This window comes from Astatotilapia calliptera, unplaced genomic scaffold (assembly GCF_900246225.1).
Source record: "Astatotilapia calliptera unplaced genomic scaffold, fAstCal1.2 U_scaffold_55, whole genome shotgun sequence".
In the NCBI taxonomy this organism is placed as follows: Eukaryota; Metazoa; Chordata; class Actinopteri; order Cichliformes; family Cichlidae; genus Astatotilapia; species Astatotilapia calliptera.
This window is the reverse complement of record NW_020535795.1, coordinates 20,573-40,953: the sequence shown is the minus strand read 5'-3', so window position 1 is coordinate 40,953 and position 20,381 is coordinate 20,573. Positions and strand designations below refer to the sequence as shown.

Below are 20,381 nucleotides of genomic sequence, written 5' to 3'. Positions count from 1 at the left end.
CGTGGGACATACTGATCCCTCCACTATGATAGAGTTGTGATTCAATGAGGGGCATTTAGAAATATTTCTTAATAATTCCTCTTTTTCTTGTATATTTTCCATTCATGATCAAATAATGAATTGCTGCATGAATGTTTAATAAGGCAGCTATGTTGGGCGAGTAGGTTAATCTTTGATGTCTAGTTTTTCATCTCCCAAGAATGTAATTCAACAGATCTCAGTGGGATATATACTGAACTTAGGAATAGAATCCAAACATCAGTCCTTTCCAAGTAGTTTCAATTCAATACCAATATTAGGGGCAGTGTCAATACTATTGAGCTTGAGCTCTCCTGTAACAGTCATTACTCCAGTAAATTGCAGCAGATTTTAAGTGGTACTTATTGTTTTATAAAGCTTCACTGAGGTGTAACACAAGGGTCTCTGAGCTGGTTCAGGAGATATAAACCTGCCGTGTCCGGTCTGAGTCACATGTTCATCAGTTTGTAGTTCATCTCTAAACTCTTCAGCTCTCTGGCTTCATGTTAAAGCTCTGAGTGTTACACTGTGAATGTTCCCAGATGGAGGAATGATAAATGGACACTCAGTGACTTTCTAGTCCAAGTTAACACAATTAGATTATTTTTTGTTTAGCAGACAAAAGTTTCAAATGTGAAGTTTGTAATCAATAATAAAGATAAAGGTAAAGACTCACTTAAGAAGAATGTTTAGGCTGTTATTTGTATTTTAACATTGATAAGTTAATTAACAAAAATAAAATGTTCTGCCATGAAAGCAGCTGCTGGCTGGTTTCTGTGTGATTTAAAACAAAGCTCTTTGCGTTATCATTAACAAACACTAAATCGTTTCTGCTGCTGTGGTTTAATGCTTCTTTTTTTCTTTTTAGCCACAACCAAACCGGAAGAAGTCAAATTTTCCATCTGACATCTTAGTGAGACCCACAAAACCACACGTGGAAAATAAGAAAGAATAAAATTTTATTAAAGCAGAGAAACTAAATTGTTGCTGGGGAAATACAAATGATGGTCTGAGACATATTTTTGAATATAAATAACAGGGAACTTACTGTGGCCATAAGAAACATTAACACATTTATATTTTCATTGTTGATTTTGCAGGAAAAACACTTTTAAAACTCCAGTTAAAAATACATATTTGTGATTTTTGAATTGTAATATTCTAAATGAGAAAAAGACAAAGAAAAATAACAGCATGTGGATGTCCTCTGGTCTGAGGTGCTGGGGGGACCAGTTAGAGACCAGCAGCTGGACGTCAGTGGTTGGACTGGTGGGCTACTTCAGTGAAGAGTACACGACGCCTGGCTCTGGTTTAATGTCTGAACACAAACACACAATTTTAAGATTATTTTTTTGTTGATTGTTACACAAATTTGGAAACTAGGGGGCGGTTGCTTTTTGAGGGACATTAGTTGAAAAGGATTCTGGGAAATCTCAAATGTTCCTGGTGGTTTTTCTACAGTGAATATCTCAACCCCTAAATTATGTCAGGCTGCATAATTAATGCTGAAGCATAAACAAGGGTAACATTAGTATGTGAACGAAGCCGCAGCAGAGCTGTTGGGACTTGAATCTGTTTTTAGCACGAGGCTTTCAAATTGTATGAAAGTTACAGCTGCAGAGTAGCAGCTTTTAGGAAAGTTGTTCCACTGATCATCAGCTAGCTTGCATCTGTCTACAGTTAAAGATACAGAGTAGCTGTACCTGGGTCTCCTTGGTCTGATGGTTGTTTGTTTCATGACTTCTTCAGTTCTCACAGCTGGAGAAATTGCAGCTAGATCAGCGTCTGCAGAATAAAACACATTAAGGTTACTGAAGATAAAACTGCAACAGTACTGGTTTGAAAAAAAAAAATGTTGTTTGTAATGTTCCATTATAAAGGGACTTTGGGATGATTGTTATACACAACAACACCTTTTTACAGACTTATAAATACCTGTGATACACAAAGTGACCACGAAGAACTACTTATGTGATATGAATGTATGCTTTCTTTCAGTGCAGTCTGACACCTTTAACCACAGAGCAAACATGTTCTCACAACATGAACACTCTCATTGGCCAGATCGGAACACACTGCAGTGAGAAGTCTCATCAGCTTCCATCAGCAACTACAGTTAACTAAAATCATCTTCAAGATGAATGTTAAACATGTCAGAATGCTACAGAAACTCCAAAATTAGGTTTTATTGAAATACTTTTTCAAAATATGTCTCCACGATCCTTCGTATTTTAAAATGAGCAGCTCTGTGTTGAAACAGCTGCAGCTGAAGTGTTTCTTTCTATCAGAAACAGGATGCTGGACGTCTGCAGAGCTGTTCGCTTCAGTTAACCACAGACCACAAACACAGTCCAGCTCACAGTGAACAACACTCAGTAAGTACAGAGTTAGACTTAAATATTGTGATTTTAGCTTTTGATCAGGCAAACATTTTTAAACTTCTGATCATCCCTCTGATTCTACATGTCCTCATAATCCATCAAAGTCAGCAACAGTCTTCATGACTATAACATAATACACAACTATTCTATTTTCCTTATCTATTTTCACAATGTAAAGCTGCACAAAAGTCCTTCTAGAAGCAAATTTAACATTTCAGTTATGTTGTATATGTTTCAAAGTACTACCTCTGTTTTGTGTGATTGGCTGTTGATAATTTGGTGTTTTGACAAAAGAGTACATGACATGAGTGATGATTTCATCTTCTTCAGTTTCTTCTTGATCTATTGAAATGATCCAAAATAAACAATAATATAAGTTAAATAGCTAAAAAAGTTACTGTGATCATAATTAGTTTGAACTTTATTCTACTAAACAAACTCGAAAATGAAAGATCAGGAAGTCTGAGTCTCACCTTCAGGTTTCCTATGAACACATCGTCTCACCAGCAGAACCAGTAACACCAGTAGAACCAAAACACAGACTAATCCAACACATGACAACACAGCGAGAACAGGAGGAGAGAGTGATGGAGGAGAGGTGGATGTAGGTGGAGGTGTGGTGGTGTGTTCCCCTAAAATAAAGCAAACACAGTCATTAAGTTGTCGTCACATTGTGAATGTTGAAAGCTGCAGAAGCACAGACAGGTGAGTGTGTCACCTGTGACAGTGATCCAGCTGGATGGAGACTCTCCATGACCGCTGATGTCACACTTGTAGAGGCCTTCATCAGACCTGGAAACATGCTGGATGGTCATGTGACCTGTAGGCTGCTTCCTGATGAGGGAGCCATCTTTATAGAAAGCAGCCGGGAGGTTGGAGGGAGTGGTCTTTGTTTTACAGAGCAGAGTGACGTCATCTCCCTCCATCACAGGGAGGACAGGACTCTGCAGGATCACTGATTCACCTCAACACAGAGACAAACTACAGCATTTCATCCATTTACACACAGCTTCATCAACACTAACTCCACACACTCAGCTTACCAGTGACTGTCAGGTTAACCATGTTACTGATGGGACCCTCTCTGGACTCACACCAGTAAACTCCACTGTCATGAGGCATCATCATAGTGATATTACACGAAGAACCAGCTGGTTTCCCCCACCCATCTCTGCACTGAGTCCTCTGTCGTGTGCTTGTGTTTCTCCACAGAGTCCATCCAGCAGAGCTGTCGTCCTCCTCACAGCTCAGAGACACAAAGTCTCTTTTAAAGAACTGAGAGCTGTTGGGACTCACAGTCAGACGAGCTGAGAGGGTTACAATGAAAAACTGATGATCTGTTTACTTTTTTCTAAAAACTATCACAAATGGCAAACATGAACCCAATCAGGTCATATCAGTGAGCATTTATCAGGTTCAAACTGTGACAGAAGAAGGTTACTGACCTTGGTTTGTTGTGCAGCTCAGCAGTGAGATCAGAACTAAAGAGAAATGACACTCAGATAACAGTCTTATTTACCATGTAAAATTCTCAGAGGAACTTTGTTACTGACATAAAAGTATTCACGCAGTTTGGATTTTTTGATGCTCCTCTAGTTTATATCTAAAACCAACACACAGTAATTATTATGCACAAGGACTAAGCTTTGAGTATACACACATTAACCACTACTTTTAAATAACTCAGTAAAGTCATGTGTCCACTGTGCAGCTGTGTTGATATAATGAGTGAATGATTTGATCTTTTCACTGCCTGCTGTGTTTCCTCGACTCCTGAGCAAAGATAAAGAGTCAGTTCAGACCTGCAGTTGGTCCTCGTGGTGTTTGAACTTGAATTCAGCCTGATTTGTTTTTCATGTCTTCTCCTCCATCATCAGTTATCAGGAGAGCAGACAGTCAAAGTACAAGAATTCAAACAAACACAGAGATTCTACTTACAGAGCAGACACAGCACAGATGTTTCCTTCATCGTCCTTCTCACTTATTTGAGCTTTTTTTCATTTCTGTCACTGACACCAAGTAAAGCCCGCCCTCTTCCTCTGAGCACCAGCTTTCTACTGGTTCACAGGCAGAGATGTGTAACGTCTGCATTCAACAATAAAACTGTAAATACATTATATATATATATATATATGATCTACCAAGGAGATGCTCTGTCCCCACTGCTGTTCTGCATAGGCCTGAACCCCCTCAGTGAGATCATTAACAAGACTGGCTACGGATACCGACTACGGAACGGAGCAGTTATCAGCCACCTCCTGTACATGGATGACATCAAGCTGTATTCCAAGAGTGAACGAGACATCGATTCACTGATCCACACTACCAGGCTATACAGCAATGACATTGGAATGTCGTTCGGACTGGAGAAGTGTAGTCGGATGGTATCAAAGAGAGGGAAGGTAGTCAGAACTGAGGGGATTGAACTACCAGAAGGCAACATTGCAGACATAGAGGACAGTTACAAGTACCTGGGGATCCCGCAGGCAAATGGGAACCATGAAGAGGCCGCTAGAAAGGCTGCAACCACCAAGTACCTGCAGAGGGTCAGGCAAGTCCTGAGGAGTCAGCTGAATGGTAAGAACAAGATCCGGGCCATCAACACGTACGCCCTGCCCGTGATCAGGTACCCTGCTGGGGTAATAGGCTGGCCAAAGGAGGAGATAGAAGCCACTGACATAAAGACAAGAAAGCTCCTTACCATGCATGGAGGGTTTCACCCCAAGTCCAGCACCCTGAGGCTGTACGCTAAGCGGAAGGAAGGGGGCCGGGGACTGGTGAGTGTCAGCACCACAGTCCAGGATGAGACAAGGAACATCCAAGAATACATTGGGAAGATGGCCCCAACTGACCGAGTGCTCAGTGAATAACTCAGGCAGCAGAAACCCAACAGAGAGGAGGGAGACGAGGAACCATCATGGAAGGACAGGCCCCTGCACGGTATGTACCACCGGCAGATAGAGGAGGTGGCTGATATCCAGAAATCCTACCAGTGGCTGGACAAAGCCGGACTGAAAGACAGCACAGAGGCACTAATCATGGCAGCACAAGAACAAGCTCTGAGTACAAGATCCATAGAGGCTGGGGTCTATCACACCAGGCAAGACCCCAGGTGCAGGCTGTGTAAAGATGCCCCAGAGACAATCCAGCACATAACAGCAGGGTGCAAGATGCTAGCAGGCAAGGCATACATGGAACGCCATAACCAAGTGGCCGGCATAGTGTACAGGAACATCTGTGCCGAGTATAACCTGGAAGTCCCAAGGTCAAAATGGGAGATGCCCCCAAGGGTGGTGGAGAATGACCGAGCTAAGATCCTGTGGGACTTCCAGATACAGACGGACAAAATGGTGGTGGCTAACCAACCGGACATAGTGGTGGTAGACAAACAGAAGAAGACGGCCGTAGTGATCGATGTAGCGGTTCCGAATGACAGCAATATCAGGAAGAAGGAACACGAGAAGCTGGAGAAATACCAAGGGCTCAGAGAAGAGCTCGAGAGGATGTGGAGGGTGAAGGTAATGGTGGTCCCCGTGGTAATCGGAGCACTAGGTGCGGTGACTCCCAAGCTAGGCGAGTGGCTCCAGCAGATCCCGGGAATAACATCGGAGATCTCTGTCCAGAAGAGCGCAGTCCTGGGAACAGCTAAGATACTGCGTAGGACCCTCAAGCTCCCAGGCCTCTGGTAGAGGACCCGAGCTTGAAGGATAAACCGCCCGCAGGGGCGTGCTGGGTGTTTATATATATATATATATATATATATATATATATATATATATATATATATATATATATATATATATATACTTTAATGTTTATTATTCTATTCATTTAAAATGAATAGAATACTATTCATTTAAAATAGTAAATTGTTTTCAGAGAATCTGAATTTATCAAAGTTTATTAGATTTCATGTCTATGGTACCATCAGATATGCTTTCACTGACAAATTCCAATGTCTCCTGTTCTCTGCTCTCTGTAGTTTTAGTAATAAACAAATCCATTTCCATTATGATGCTTTGGTCAGCGGTGGTTTGGTTCTTCCTCAGCTCCAAGACTATTCCACTCTGAACTTTGGAGCTGCTCCTGGCGACTGGGGAAGTACATTTGGCTAATCATATTGAGGATTAGCCGGAGGCATCTTCCTTGGGGGGCTCAACCCGGGGTAGCGGTCATGTCCGGTTAGGGGCTCTGTTGGCTCTCAGGTGACTGTTTCCTCGCGGCTGCATGCAGCGGGGCTAGGGGAGGGTCTGTGCTGACGGACGTGGGTTACTGACCTGGTAGCCTGGCTGCCCCTGGGTGGGTCCAGGATGGGCGTGAGGTTCTGGGGGCGCTCCGTCTCTGGGCTAGGGCCTGGACCCGGCCTCGGGGGCTTGGGTCCTGGTTGGTGTGTTGCCGGGGTTGTGGGCGGGTGGGTGCATGGGGGCCCAGCCCTGGAGCGGGGTGCCGCCGGTGCATCGAGCCACCTGGGGGGCTCTTCAACTGGTGGGGGAGATTGTCACATCTTGCAGGAGCTTTCCTCTCCTCAGGAGCTCCCTCTGCAGGAGGGGGAGATACAGGCGAGGTGGAGGAAGATCTCAGCCTGGGTGTTTATTGTCTCTATGTAGTCTGGAAGATGAGTGGATGGTGGGGTGGGTGCAGTTTTCTCTGTGGTGGGGTCGGGCGGGCTGTCCCGGGCTCTGTGAGGCCGGGGGGTGCTGCTGCACTGGGCCCCGGTCTAGATCGGCCTGGGCCCCCTTTCCCTGGCAGGTTGCGGAGTATGGGGGTGCCTACTGGGGTCAGCGGGGGAGCTGGCCCCAGGGAGGGGTCACTTGCCCCTCCCTTCCTTCCCTCCCCATCTCCAGCTGCCTCCCTCTTCCCGCTCCACCACAACCACCCACACATGCAGGACCTTGGAGTAGGGGTATGTTACCAGGGTGCAGTGGAGGCTATCCCCCCCCCCCCCGTTGCCCACCTCTCAATTTTAAATACACGTAGACATTGAGGGCTAGCAGGAGGGACTATGCGCCTACCTGCTGCTCTCTGGCAGGTAGCTCCATGCCCTCCTGGGTTTTAAATGCACCTTAGAACACACATGCATCAACACTACAATGAGCGGGTGGAGGGAGGTTTGGAGTCTTCTCTCACCCCCATTCTCTGCGACCTGCTGGAGCGGGGGGGCTAGGAGGAGGAGTTGGCCGTCCGACTGCGGTCTGGAGTGTGGGGCCTTCGTGCTGCTGCGGAGTCAGGGCGGTCTGCCTCCCCCCACTGCAGGGAAAAGGGTAACACCACCTGGGTCTGGGTGCAGTTCCCCCCTCCAGGGGCAAGAGTACCTAGACCCGGTTTGTAGAGTACGCTTGGGGAGTGTGATTGTGTGTACAGTGTCTCTTTATGTCTGTCTCCACGTTGGTTGAGTGTGGAGTAAGTGCATATGAGAGCATGAGGGTGGGAATGGATGTTTGTGTCTGTGTGTGCCTGTATGTCTGTGTCTATATGTCAGGTTGGGTATCAGACGCCACCTCTCTGGGGACATCTCAGGCCCTCCAAGGTTTGGAGGCCTAACTCCCCCTACCACCACTTCCCCTGCCAGTGGCGGACTCCCTCAGACATCGGTGCGTTCGTGGTTCTTTGTGTCCGGGGATGGGCGTCCAGGTACACACCGGCTCACTCCTTGGCGGCCGCTTATCGGGGCCTGGAGCCTGGGGCTCGCTCGGGCCACTTTGGAGGTGGGGTGCCCCCGGCCTCTCGGCCTGGGGCTCGGTCACTCAGGCACGGCTGGCTGCCGGCGGAGCTCACGGGCGCATCACTGCAACTCCCCCTGGCTTCTGCTCCGCGGCTGCTGAGTGAGCCCTCATCTGGGACTCTCCTCAGCTCTTTCCGGGACAGTTGCGCGGCTGCCCCTCTGTTGGTCTTCCTTGGTCTCTTGTATTCTGGGGGCCTCTGGATGTCTGGAGTTTTGATCTCCTCCATACCTGCTTCATGCCCTGGAGGACGGGGCTGTGCCCCCCCCCCCCACACCCTCTAGCAGATTATTACATGAAGGAACCTTTTAACAAAACAAGCGCGCCCATGCTCACAGGTGTACACACGGGTGATCACACCCACAAACTACACCCTTTTTGGCTCCTACCTCAAAGCACACTGTGTTCTGTTGATCTTATGTGCTGCACAATAATGTTTAATATTTAGCATTTACTGTCATATTCCCATATATCATTGTGATGTTGTTTATTCTATTACTCTTGTTCTCTTCTGCTTGCTTTCTTTTTTCTTTCTCAGCAGGTGATCCAGGTGATTGATATATGCATTTTTTTCTCTTCCCGTTCTGTTGGTTTTTGTTTTTTGCCCTTCTCCCCCGTCCCTCTTCTCAGCTGTTTCTCTTTCCCTCTTTCTTTCTCCCCTTCTTTCCCCCAGTCAAGTCTGTCCCGTATTCAGCAAGTGAAAATAAAATAAACAATAAAAGGTGAATCAAATGGACCATTACGGCAAGGCTGGGATGGTCAATTTGGTAAAGTAAATCCGTTGGGCATCTTTGTTTGCCTTTAGACAACAATTCTGATGGCAAAAGAGCCAAACGGGACAGGCAGAAAAAAAAATAAAATAAAAAATCATATTGAGGGACTGATCCACCGCACCAATGCCATCAAGGGTGAATTCGCTCGGGACCATTTCCTCCATGCCCTACTTCAAGATGAGCTGTGGATCCAGACACTGTTAGCTCATCTTAAGTCCCTGCAGGAGGCCCCAGAACTGGCTATGGAAAGGGAGCTGATGTGCATTGGGACTTCTAAACCCCTAACTAAGCTAGATGGATCAGGGCATATGGGACCTATAGGTGGGCCAGGCCCCACTGAACCTGCATGGACAGAGGGACTGACCCAATTGGTGAGTGCTGTCACCCTGCGTGGGGAACAAAGGGCAAAAACAGGACCGAGTGTCTGCTGGGAGTAAGGATGGCCGAGCCATCTTACCCTGATGCTGCTCCAGCCGGTCAGAGAATCCCCCGCCGCCCCGCCCTCTCCTCCCTGCGCACCTCGGAAACGGAGGGCGCCCTTGCTCCCAGCAAATGGGCAATAGAAAACCGATCGGTACCTGTGCCATTCCCAATATGCGCTGGCTGCAGCATGAGTACGAGCAATTTGGGGTTTTTTTTGCCAATGCCCGTGATGCCGCCCCCCACCACAATGCCGCCCCGGGCAACCGCCTGTGTCACCCATATCAAAAACCGCTACTGACTCCCCTATTACTTCCTTATGTTCACGTACCTCTGGTCACTGTTGTACATTACCGTTTACACTACTGCGGTCACTCCGTTCAATTACTCTGATAAATTACTCTGTTTACATTACTTTGGTCATTTTCTTTACTCTACTTGCAGTGCTCTGTTAATACATTGATCTGCTAATGTGGCACAAAACACTCATTCCATTTGCAGAATATACATTTTCATTTTTGTAATTTAAAGATATAATTTCAGATTTCAGAATCAGGTGAAAAAAAAGACACATATCCTCTCCCACTGTTGATGAGACTCTTGACATGGTGGCATCATGATGGTTCTGCGCAATGAAGTATCACGACTACTGTGTCTGGACATTTGCCCTCTTTATTGAGTTTTGCCACAAGAAAACAAAAAAAGATTTAACCTGCTTTCATCTCTTTATATCCGATAACCCCTCATAACTGATACACAATTAGGACTGGCTATTATACGTTCCTCTTTAGGCACATATCAGTTTGATATTTGAAGGCCAGCACTGACCTAAAATAATAACTTATCTTAAATGTGTTAAAACAAAGGTAACAAGTCTGTTTTGAACCTGAAATGAGCAGAAAGTACAAATATTTATGCTAAAATGTAGAAAATAAAAGTCAATAAATAAATATGCACATAAAGTATAGATACCTTACAATAATAATGTATTTTTATTTGTACTAGGAGATGGGTCCTTTGTAATAGTACAAAAGGAGATGTAAAGAAAAGCTGATTCTTGACAAACTGTGAAATGAGAGGAAGTATGTGTGTATGATCCACCCAAAAAGTTCATGTGCAGCTTGCTAACAAAGCTGGTGCTGAACATGTTGTGTAAAAACAATGTAAAATTAGGAATTTTATTGATTCAAACATAATGTGTAACTAACATATAAACTGAACACTTTGCATTTTTGAAGAGGAGGAAGAGAAATAATTTCAGAGAGCTGAACAGAGCTAGCAACACTAGTGGATGAATGAGCACTTCACCCACACTTCTAAATTTAGCCACTTCTGACTATAAAAACAAACTTAGAGGTACAAACTTTTCTTTCATTGAGTTTTGGAGGCTACTGACGCCTTCCCTACCACGTCATCAGAGAAAATCAGTGATTTGATTATGAGGTCACAGAGACTGACAAATCCACTCTTTGGAGTAACTACTCTGAATATGTACAACAGATATAAAAGTGAAAACCATTGTGTGTAGTTGGAGTGCTTTCCTTGGTCCCACCTACGGGAGAGTATTAGGGCCACATTTAAAGAATAAAGTCAAAATTTCAACATTAAAGTCAAAATATGAATATTACAGTTGTTTCAAGACAAACTGCTATGATTGCTGTAGTGTAGTGAAATCATATTTCAGAATCAGTTTTACTCAAAATGAAGGAAATTATCTATTGTTTAGTGCATAAACAGAGTGGTGATCAGTATAAGGACTTTGAAAAGATGGTGTTGAAAGATGTGGTCAGACCAACAATTGTATAAAATGAAATAGCTAGCAGTGGACAGATAAAGGCTTGGGTAAGGTTACACCCACATGTGATACAACATAATTCCTCTCAGATTTATGTTGTATCACAAGATGACTGATTAATTTGTTTCACAAAGTCATTGGAGCAGGTTGTTTTGAAGACTGCGTAGCAGCTGAGGAAGTTTGTCAAAGTTTGACTTCTTTTTTGATTTTTTTTTTCTTAACGTGGCCCTAAAATTCCTTCATACCTTTTTCCTCTGTTCTCCATTGAAATCACATTCTAGTTCGGGAGTAACATCATTTAATTTAGTTCAGAGCACATCAATACAGCTTTCCAATCAATGTTTTATTTTGAACTAACAAGAAACAATAAATAATTTAATTTGTCTATCTGCTACAGGGCATTATAAATGAAGTCACATAAAGTATAAAAAATACATAAAACAAAATATGTACCCAGCCCCATCAGAAAGTAAGCATAATTATACTGTAACAGCTGATCAATACATGAGAATCACTGTGTGCTTCAAACTTCACAGAACAAGTTTGATCTTACAAACAGCTGAACCTGACGATCAGACCCATTCAATGATTCTGATTCTGTAACATGCAAGGCACTGCATTCATGAATACTGGGGGGAAACAAAAACTTATTTTTATATCAGTATAAGTTAAGCTTTATGGACAGTTGAGTCAGAATGAACACCTTCTGTAAAAAAACTTTCCTAACTTGACTTTTCTTGAAAATGTCAACAAACCGTTCCACATACAAACAGGATGCAAATAAAACGATGTAACATGTTACACTGACATGATCAGCTAACTTGGACAGATTTGTTGCTCCTTGTCCCCAACTTCTGTTCTTCTTGATTTTATAATCACTTTTTTTTGTCTTACTTCAGGCAAAGTGAAAATATTGAGGGAATGATGTTCACTCCTCTGTTATTTAAGCCCAAGCTCAGCTTATTTATCAAACCATTGTCCATCCTCTGAAATCTCTTTGGAAACGTGCGACTCTTCTGGTTTTCTACTTGGATGTTACTTTTATTTTTTTAGCTTCTTCAGTCACACATTATCCTTGTAGTATTATTATTATTATTATTATTATATTATTTGTTTTAGCAATGCAGGCTTCTCTGACTCTGTGTGATTCGCTGAGCCATTTCCATGCTGCAGTTCATCAGGAAGCTGGTGTGGATGCTGACTCTGTTTTTGTTCTTTATCTTTTCGGTAGACCAGAAAACCAACAACAGCAAAAACAAGAAGCACAGCACAAGCTGACAGACCAACAATCAGTCCAACAGATCCATCCTCTGTGTCTCCTCCTGGCTGACCTGCAGGTGAGAAACAGGTGTGAGGTGTCAGCTGTCAGGTAGGTGATGAGTGAAGAACAGAACAGAATCCATTTCCTCTTCAAACTGCTGTCAGACATTATCTACTGCACTCTGATCACATCACTCAGACCAGCTGCTTTCTACAAAGTCTCATCAACAACATCTTTAGAAACAAACATCAACAACCAGGAAGCAGCTTCACCTCTGATCACACACACACTCAACTCTACTCACTCACCTGGAGGATCAACATGAAGGTTAATGATGCTGATGGGGTCATTGTTCTGGGGATTTGTTCCGGACATGAACACATGACATTTATACGTGCCAGCATCAGCAGTCGTCACATTCTTCAGAATCAAAGACACGTCTCCATTCTTCATCTGACTGTCCTGCAGATCCACCCGGTTCTTAAAAGATGGATGCTGGTTGTCTGGATCCAACTGCTCATTCCGATAAAAAAGCACATATTTATCTCCCAGGTCATCTCTGCTCCACTCTAAAACGATGATGATACTGTTGTTTGGAGCTCGACATGTCAGAATGACGTCCTGTCCAGACTCAGCTGTGATGTTTTTCTGCTCTGAAAGAGGAAACAACACAGAGCAGAGAGGTTATATTACACATTGTTTACACTGGGAGTTGCTGTGTTCAGTGATACTGAACAAAATGAGAGCTGTTATCATTGAGAGGATGAGGAGAAGATAAAGGTGCTGTTGAGCTACAGTAAGTGAAATCTAAGAGGAGGAAAAAATGTTTGTTCCAGCTATCATTAAAGCGAAAAATGCTGCAAAAGCTGCATTTTAGCCACATTACAGTAGTCTCCCTCAACTAGCGTGCAGTTACCTTTTTCTGGTTCACAGTCCAACAACAGCCACAAGTATTCACCTACATCTTATCATCAGGCTTTGCATGCAGCACAACAAGAACAGGTGGACTCTTCTGTATCAACTATATTAACTGCATCTGAAGCTGTGAATTTACAGCCCTCTGCATCTACAATTCCTGTGATCTTTACTCCTCTTTACTAGTGCAGCCTCTTCCTCCTGCTTCACCGCTGCCTCCGGCTACTGTTATGATACCTCAAAATGCCAATCTATAGAACGTATGTGGATAAGTGTTGCCACTCAAACAATATCGCTTCATAATCGCTGATAAGGAGACAAAGTCAAAAGCCAAGAAGCCAAGATTTATAGTGAACTCTTCAGATTTTGACAGTGTCACTGTCTGCAACTCCTTGCTTTCTCTCATCTAACAAGTATGATGGAAATGATAATTGCTTCATCATGTGAGCCAAATTCCTGCAGTCATTTTGACAGAGGATTTAAATGGTAAATAGTCTGTATTTGTGTAGCGCTTTTCTAGTCCCTAAGGACCCCAAAGCGCTTTACACGTTCAGTCATCCACCCATTCACACACACATTCACACACTGGTGATGGTAAGCTACATTGTAGCCACAGCCACCCTGGGGCGCACTGACAGAGGCGAGGCTGCAGGACACTGGTGCCACCAGGCCCTCTGACCACCACCAGTAGGCAACGGGAGAAGTGTCTTGCCCAAGGACACAACAATCGAGACAGTCCAAGCCGGGGTTCCGCTGGTTTTATTGTCCCACAAACCTGTCCATCCACTTTTTGGTTGAGGAGGGTCACCCGCCCCAGATGTACTCAGGTGCACTTCTACAAGATCCTGACTGTACGGCACTGGAAGCCAGATGACGTAGGCCATTTCTGAATGTTCATTGGTTGGCAGGTGAAAAAATGTAGCAGGAAGTGATAGCAGAGTTTACAAAGAACAAGAGAACCTAAAAAACTTCAAAGATCAAAAACTAAAGCACGAAAAGCACAGACAGTGACTGTAGCGATACTTGTCTTTGTTTTTAACACTCGGGAGCTTTTGGTATGTTAGCCTTCGCTCTGCTCCCGGCTGGCTGACAGACCACAAACAACACGAGTAACAGACGTCACAGACCGATTAAAGCACAGAATTTTTACACTGCCACTATTTCAACCACAGATCTCACTTTAGTCAGAAGGACAGTCCCCACAGTGGTACAGATAGCAAACATGCTAACTCTACGATAAAACAAGTAGACCCCACCCAGCCTCGTGATGCGTTCACGGACACAAACAAGTGGAATCGAAATGAACAAATTATTTGTGAAGTAAACGACAAAGATACCATTTTCCCCCTTTTTATCTCAGAGGGGAAAATTTTGGTTTATTAACCTCACCTGCCGAGACAAACACGAAGATGCCAAAAAACAGCAAAGTGGAGCAGAGTGACGCAGTTACAGCAGACATTTCCGTGTTCTTCTTTCGGATGATCGGACAAGTTTGTTCTAAATGTGCTAGTCTGATGATATTTTCAGCGAATAACAGACTATGACTTTAAAAAGTAACTACAGGAGATTCAATTTAAAGTTTAAGCAAGACAAAGATTATTTGAGCTTCAGCCGATCGTTTCAACTTCAAACTTGCGTTCAGTTCTCTTAAGGTAGTCGCATTTAAGTGACGTCAGGTTCGCTGAGCTATACGAACAATACGTGAGTCATAAGAAAAGAGGTGAAAACTAAAACAGCTCTGAGTGTTTCTTGAATGATCTCCGTAACCGCTCTCATCCATAAACAATCAGCTCCATGCTAGAGACCAAAGGACTTTAAAATCGTTCCACTGTACAACAATGTAAATATATAAAAATGAAGCCCTCAAACACTTTCCTGATTGGCGTCCTGTCCAACTTCTTAATAAGGACTAGAAAGTTTCTACCCAAATATTTGCTCATACAATTAAGGTAGCTTTAGCTTTCGTAACTGATGAGACACAAACAGAGGAATTGGTATATCTCTGATCATATAAGAATAGTATTAGACCTTATTGATTATTTACTTCTCATTTGATTTCTACAAAACTTTTGATTCCATCCAAAAAAACCCAAAAACATTCTGCACTTGATAGGTTTAGCTTTGGGGCGTTTCTTCTGTAACACTATCAAGAAATGTACACAAATGTGAATTGCTTTACAAAACTGAAGTCTTTATTTTCTAAAGCATTAGATTCCACTAAATGTGAACAAAACTTTTAAAGACTCCATCAACCATGAAACTGTGAAAATAACTCAATTTCTTAAATAAAATCTGCACTGTTTATTTACGATGCAATTTGTTCTTTGTAAAATGTCAAAATGTTAGTAATTATTTTTATTTTTATCTTAACCTTGTTTCTATCTTACTTCACTATATTGTGAAATTATAAAGAACACCATTATGAATCCCTTCCCAATATTCTAAATGTTATTTATAATGTCCATCCATCCATTTTCTTCCGCTTATCCAGGTCCGGGTCGTGGGGGCAGCAGCCCAAGCAGAGAAGCCCAGACCTCCCTCTCCCCAGCCACTCTACTCTGAGTCCCTTGTGAATGGCCGAATTTCTCAACCTATCTCTAAGGGAGAGGTCAGCCACCCTTTGGAGGAAGCTAATTTCCGCCACTTATATTCACGATCTCGTTCTTTCGGTCACTACCCACAGTTCGTGACCATAGGTGAGGGTAGGGGTGTAGATCGACCGGTAAATACAGGCCATTTAAATTGAGAGCTTCGCTTTTAGACAGACCGGTACAGCGTCCGCATCACTGCAGCCACTGCACCAATCCGTCTGTCGGTCTCCCGCTCCCTTCTCCAATCACTCGTGAACAAGACCCCAAGATACTTAAACTCCTCCACTTGGAGCAGGCTCTCGTCCCTGACCCAGAGTGGAGTCCCCATGCTGGACCATGGCCTCAGATTTGGAGGTGCTGATTCTCATTCCCACCGCTTCACACTCGGCTGGGAACCATTTCAAGGTGAGCTGGAGGCCATCACCTGACGAAACCAGCAGGGCCACATCATCTGCGAAAAGCAGAGATGAGATCCTGAGACCACCAAAGTGATCTCACGATCTCACAGCGTGCCATCACTAATGAGGTGGGACGCAGTAAGTCAGTCATTTGGAATTTCTTAATTGATCCTGAGGGTTATGGAACAAAAAAGTCAAGTGGAAGACACCCCCCGTTACTGGTGCCGACTGCAGCCCATAACCATCAGACTGAAGAGCTTCAAAACCAAAACATCTTCAAAGGCCTCATCTCATTGAACACCACAGAACTGACTGTTTGGGTTTAGCAAGAGAGGACCAAACATGGAACACTGAAAAGTGGACGAGAGTTTTATTCTCTCATGAGAAAAAATGTAACCTTGATGGTTCTGATGGTTTCCAATGTTACTGGCATGACAGTACCTGCCACAATGGAAGAGGAACCATAATGGTCTGGGGTCCTTTTTCCTTCAGTGGAACAATGAAGCTTCAGGAGGTGTGAGGCGTCAAACGGCTGCTGGCTATGTCCAGATGTTGCAGAGAGCATCTCTCATGACTGAGGGCCCTCGTCTGTGTTGTAACGACTGTTTTTGTTGTTTTGTTTTTTTTAACAGGACAACACTACAGTACACAATCCCCGTAGGACAAGGGATTTCTTCCAGGTGAATAAAATCACTCTTTTGGAGCATCCTGCCTTGATCTAAATAAAATTGACAACCTTTTGGGATTTGTTACGTGTCTGCAGGTTGTATGTTTTCTTTGCCCATCCTTTTGTTTGCCATTCCCTGAGGTACACAGACTGCACGGTTGGGGTAGGTGCTGTCCTACAGGAAGATCAGGATGGACTTGATCACTCATCCACAGAGAAGGCATTCTGCAATCAAACAAGAGACTCTTGCCGTTCTGTTGGCTCTGCAACATTTTGAGGTTTATTTTGGATTAAGTGTGGAACCCATAAAGGTCTTTACAGACCACACTACACTTTTTCTTTCAAGGATGTTGAGGATTAGGGTCTTCCCCCCTTCTTTTTGTTTTCTAGGTACGAGCTCAGCTAGGTTTTGGTTTTGTCTTTTTGGTAGGTTTTTTTTTTTTTTAGTACAACCTAATTGTCTCTTTCTCCCCCACATTTGTTGTATGAATTTGGGCATTTTTTTTGCAAGAAAGCTGCCATTAAACTTTCTAGATTATTTTGGAGGTGTGGTCCTAAACTTTTGATCAGCTGTAAAACAGCCTGTTTCAGTTTAAGTCTTTCAATAAATTGCATGCTCACTGCCATTTCTTCTTTTTGCATGTTGAAGCTCTCGTCGGAACCTTGTTAAGATCCATCCTTGCAAAATATGATTTTTTTTGCCAGTTTTCAAGTGTTCTTTATTTGGGATACCTGTGTCCAACATTCTGAAAGATGTCCAGACCAAACTAGCATATATTTTCTTGACAGCTGTTTTATACAGAAATGCTCGATCTGTGACATCATTGTCCACAGCTACATCTTAGTGACCATATTTCCATGCCGCCTGTGTCCATGGCTCTCTGCCTTCACTGGTGGTCACCTGTTTAGCCTCTGGAGGGGTCTGCCTCCTTCATCAATATAAGTCACTGAAGGGTTGTAAGGACCACTTTGGTCCCGCAGCCAGGCCAACAAAAGCATTCTGTCAGAGTTCTTATTGTATTGGCCTCCTTGCTGGCGTCTGACTAAGCCTCCTGAACTACCCTATCATCACCATCAATGCCGGTCTGTTGACAAGCTGTTTCTGCTGCTAATCAGATGGTCAGCACTCATAGTTTCTCAATCTATACTGTTGGCCTCCTGGCTATCCACCTCAGTAGCTTAATCTCCATCACTGGCCTCCTGGATGCCCCCCCTGAGATACTCAGGCTCGCAGGGTTTTTAGTATTTTGGATTCTGTTCACCCTTCCTCAGTTCAGAGTTTTCTGGACTTCTTGATTTTGTTTTTGGATTATTCTGGATTATTTACATTTCAATTTAATTTTCAGTTTAATTTAAAATTTAAATTCTGTTTATCTTGATTTTAAGGAACTCGTGTTTACTGTATGTTTTATGGTTATGCAGCTCTTTTAGTTTTTTCTACCAATGTTGCTGTGTTTCTTCACAGGGATATGGAGTTGGTATCCATTTTAAAAGAAGATCTGAGAGTAATGGAGGAACTTAACACCCATCAACAAGCCATTAATGGCAACTTGAATAAACAAGAGTACAGACCTACAGCCAAGAACAGGTCATCCAGGGGACCTGACACACCCCCACCTATTGGTTGGAGATAGACAGAATTGGCTTAGAATCCTCCACTCTCCGTGGTCACAGGCAACCAGCTCACCCCTGGTGACAGCAGTTTCAGAGAGCAGCACATCCCCACCTATGGCAACTATGAGGGACAGTAAAACTTTTCCCTAAACCCACTGTCAGAATCTTCCTGACAAGGCGTCATGAAAGTGCCACATTATGCCACAAGAATGCCTGAAGTGCCATTACCTCTGGCAAGTAACAGTGACACTGGGGGTACATACCACATCTGTCTCTGCACACTGAAAGAAGAAATCCTTCTTCGGACATGTGGCATTTGTTCGATTAGGGAGAGGTGAAAGTTTTGGGAGTGTCAGTGACGAGAGAGAGAAAGAAAGAGATCGAACAGCTAGTTTATGGTTCGGTAAGGACATGTCACTTCAGAGTCATCAAGACTTTACAAAGACTTCGGTTCAAGTTCTAGTGGCTAAAGTTTTGCCAAGACTTAGAGGACTGTGTTCTCTGCTTGCACTGTCCAGAAGGGACTGTCACAATGCTCCTATGCCTCCTTGGAACAGGATCAGGTGGAATGACTTGGGTGGGCATACTTGGCTTATTCCCCTTACCACTGACCAATGGAAAAGCTATGACCTTGTCACCATGAAGAGCAAGGTGGGAAATAGCTGCACAGAAGCGACACTGTGTTCCCCGAGTCACAGACCAGGTAATAGGTTTAACAATGTCCATCAATGTCCACCTTTCTTGTGCCATTTGTGTTGCATTCAAGTGATGTGGTAAAATTTTGGCCATGTTGCTATAAGATGGTGGCACTTGATTTTGCTGGAAAATCAAGTCATACCACATCGGGTCGTGTCGAGCCAATCTGAGTCGGTACTAATGGAAAAAGCACTTGAGTGCACTGTTTGGAAAGTTTGGATATGACCTCTGTAGCCCAATAGACCTGGTACTCGGGCTTCTCCCTGAGACAGAGTTGTCCAGTGAACCCAGATTGGACTACCTCCATAATCTCTGAGAACAGTTATGGGAGTTACATGAGATGACAGACAGGCCGTCTTTGATCAAGGCTCCTGGCTGAATTGAGTTATGATACACGCTGCAGGAGAAAAGGCCATGCATCGAGACAGCAGGTGTGAGTCTACTGCCCAGAGAACAAGAATGGCCTTTCTCCCAAACTGATGAGTCAGTGGGTTGAACAATGCACTGTGCAGACTGTCAGGCATGGTTTACAGAGCGCAGATGGTCAATTGGAATAGGGTGGATGAGCTCTGATCATCTTGCACCCTACCAGCCCTCGATGCCATCTGAGGGGGAGTCAGGGCCCTGGCTCCAACTGCAGACTGTGAGCACAACTTTCAAGATCTCTGAGGCTGAAATGACTTTGTTGTGGACAAGTGGGTTGTTTGGCACAGCTAACCACCTAGGTGGGAAGAAAACTTTGTTTTGATTCTAAGGAAAGTGTGTTTATTGTACATGTTATGGTTATGTTGCTCTTTTAGGTTGATCTTGCCAATTTTGCTGTGTTGTTTTGACTTAAAGTTGTTTTTGTGGTGGAGCTGTTACACCACTGAAGTAATGTGCAGGTTCGTTGACCTTCTTTGAAGCACTTTGTTAGTGTGTCTGTAAATGTTGACCAAAGAGCTCCCCCTAGTGTGTTATTGGGGTAGTGCAACCTGAAGTAGTTTCTCACGTCAAAATTAATTGCTTTGGGATTCCTCAGCTCCGTTTGTTTTAAAGAACTACACTTAATTAAGTGACAAAATGTGTTTATTGGTCCTCACTTCAAAATAATATAAAAATTGAAACTAGTAACTTAATGATCTAATTAATC

At 43.7% G+C, this 20,381-nt stretch overlaps 1 protein-coding gene and 1 long non-coding RNA gene across 2 annotated transcripts; both read right to left on the bottom strand.

Annotated features, from left to right (window-relative positions):
* Positions 1–1,316: 1,316 nt before the first annotated feature.
* On the bottom strand, positions 1,317–2,886 carry LOC113018291 (uncharacterized). Its single transcript, XR_003271748.1, has 4 exons — positions 2,873–2,886; positions 2,646–2,741; positions 1,722–1,803; positions 1,317–1,336 (listed from the first exon to the last, which is right to left on the bottom strand). It is a non-coding gene; the product is annotated as an uncharacterized LOC113018291 (long non-coding RNA).
* A 9,322-nt stretch (positions 2,887–12,208) lies between these two features.
* LOC113018288 (programmed cell death 1 ligand 1-like) lies at positions 12,209–14,980 on the bottom strand. Its single transcript, XM_026161343.1, has 3 exons — positions 14,673–14,980; positions 12,677–13,021; positions 12,209–12,438 (listed from the first exon to the last, which is right to left on the bottom strand). Exons 1-3 carry the CDS (start codon positions 14,740–14,742, stop codon positions 12,209–12,211), a joined length of 645 nt encoding a protein of 214 aa, XP_026017128.1. The 5' UTR covers positions 14,743–14,980.
* Positions 14,981–20,381: the final 5,401 nt, after the last annotated feature.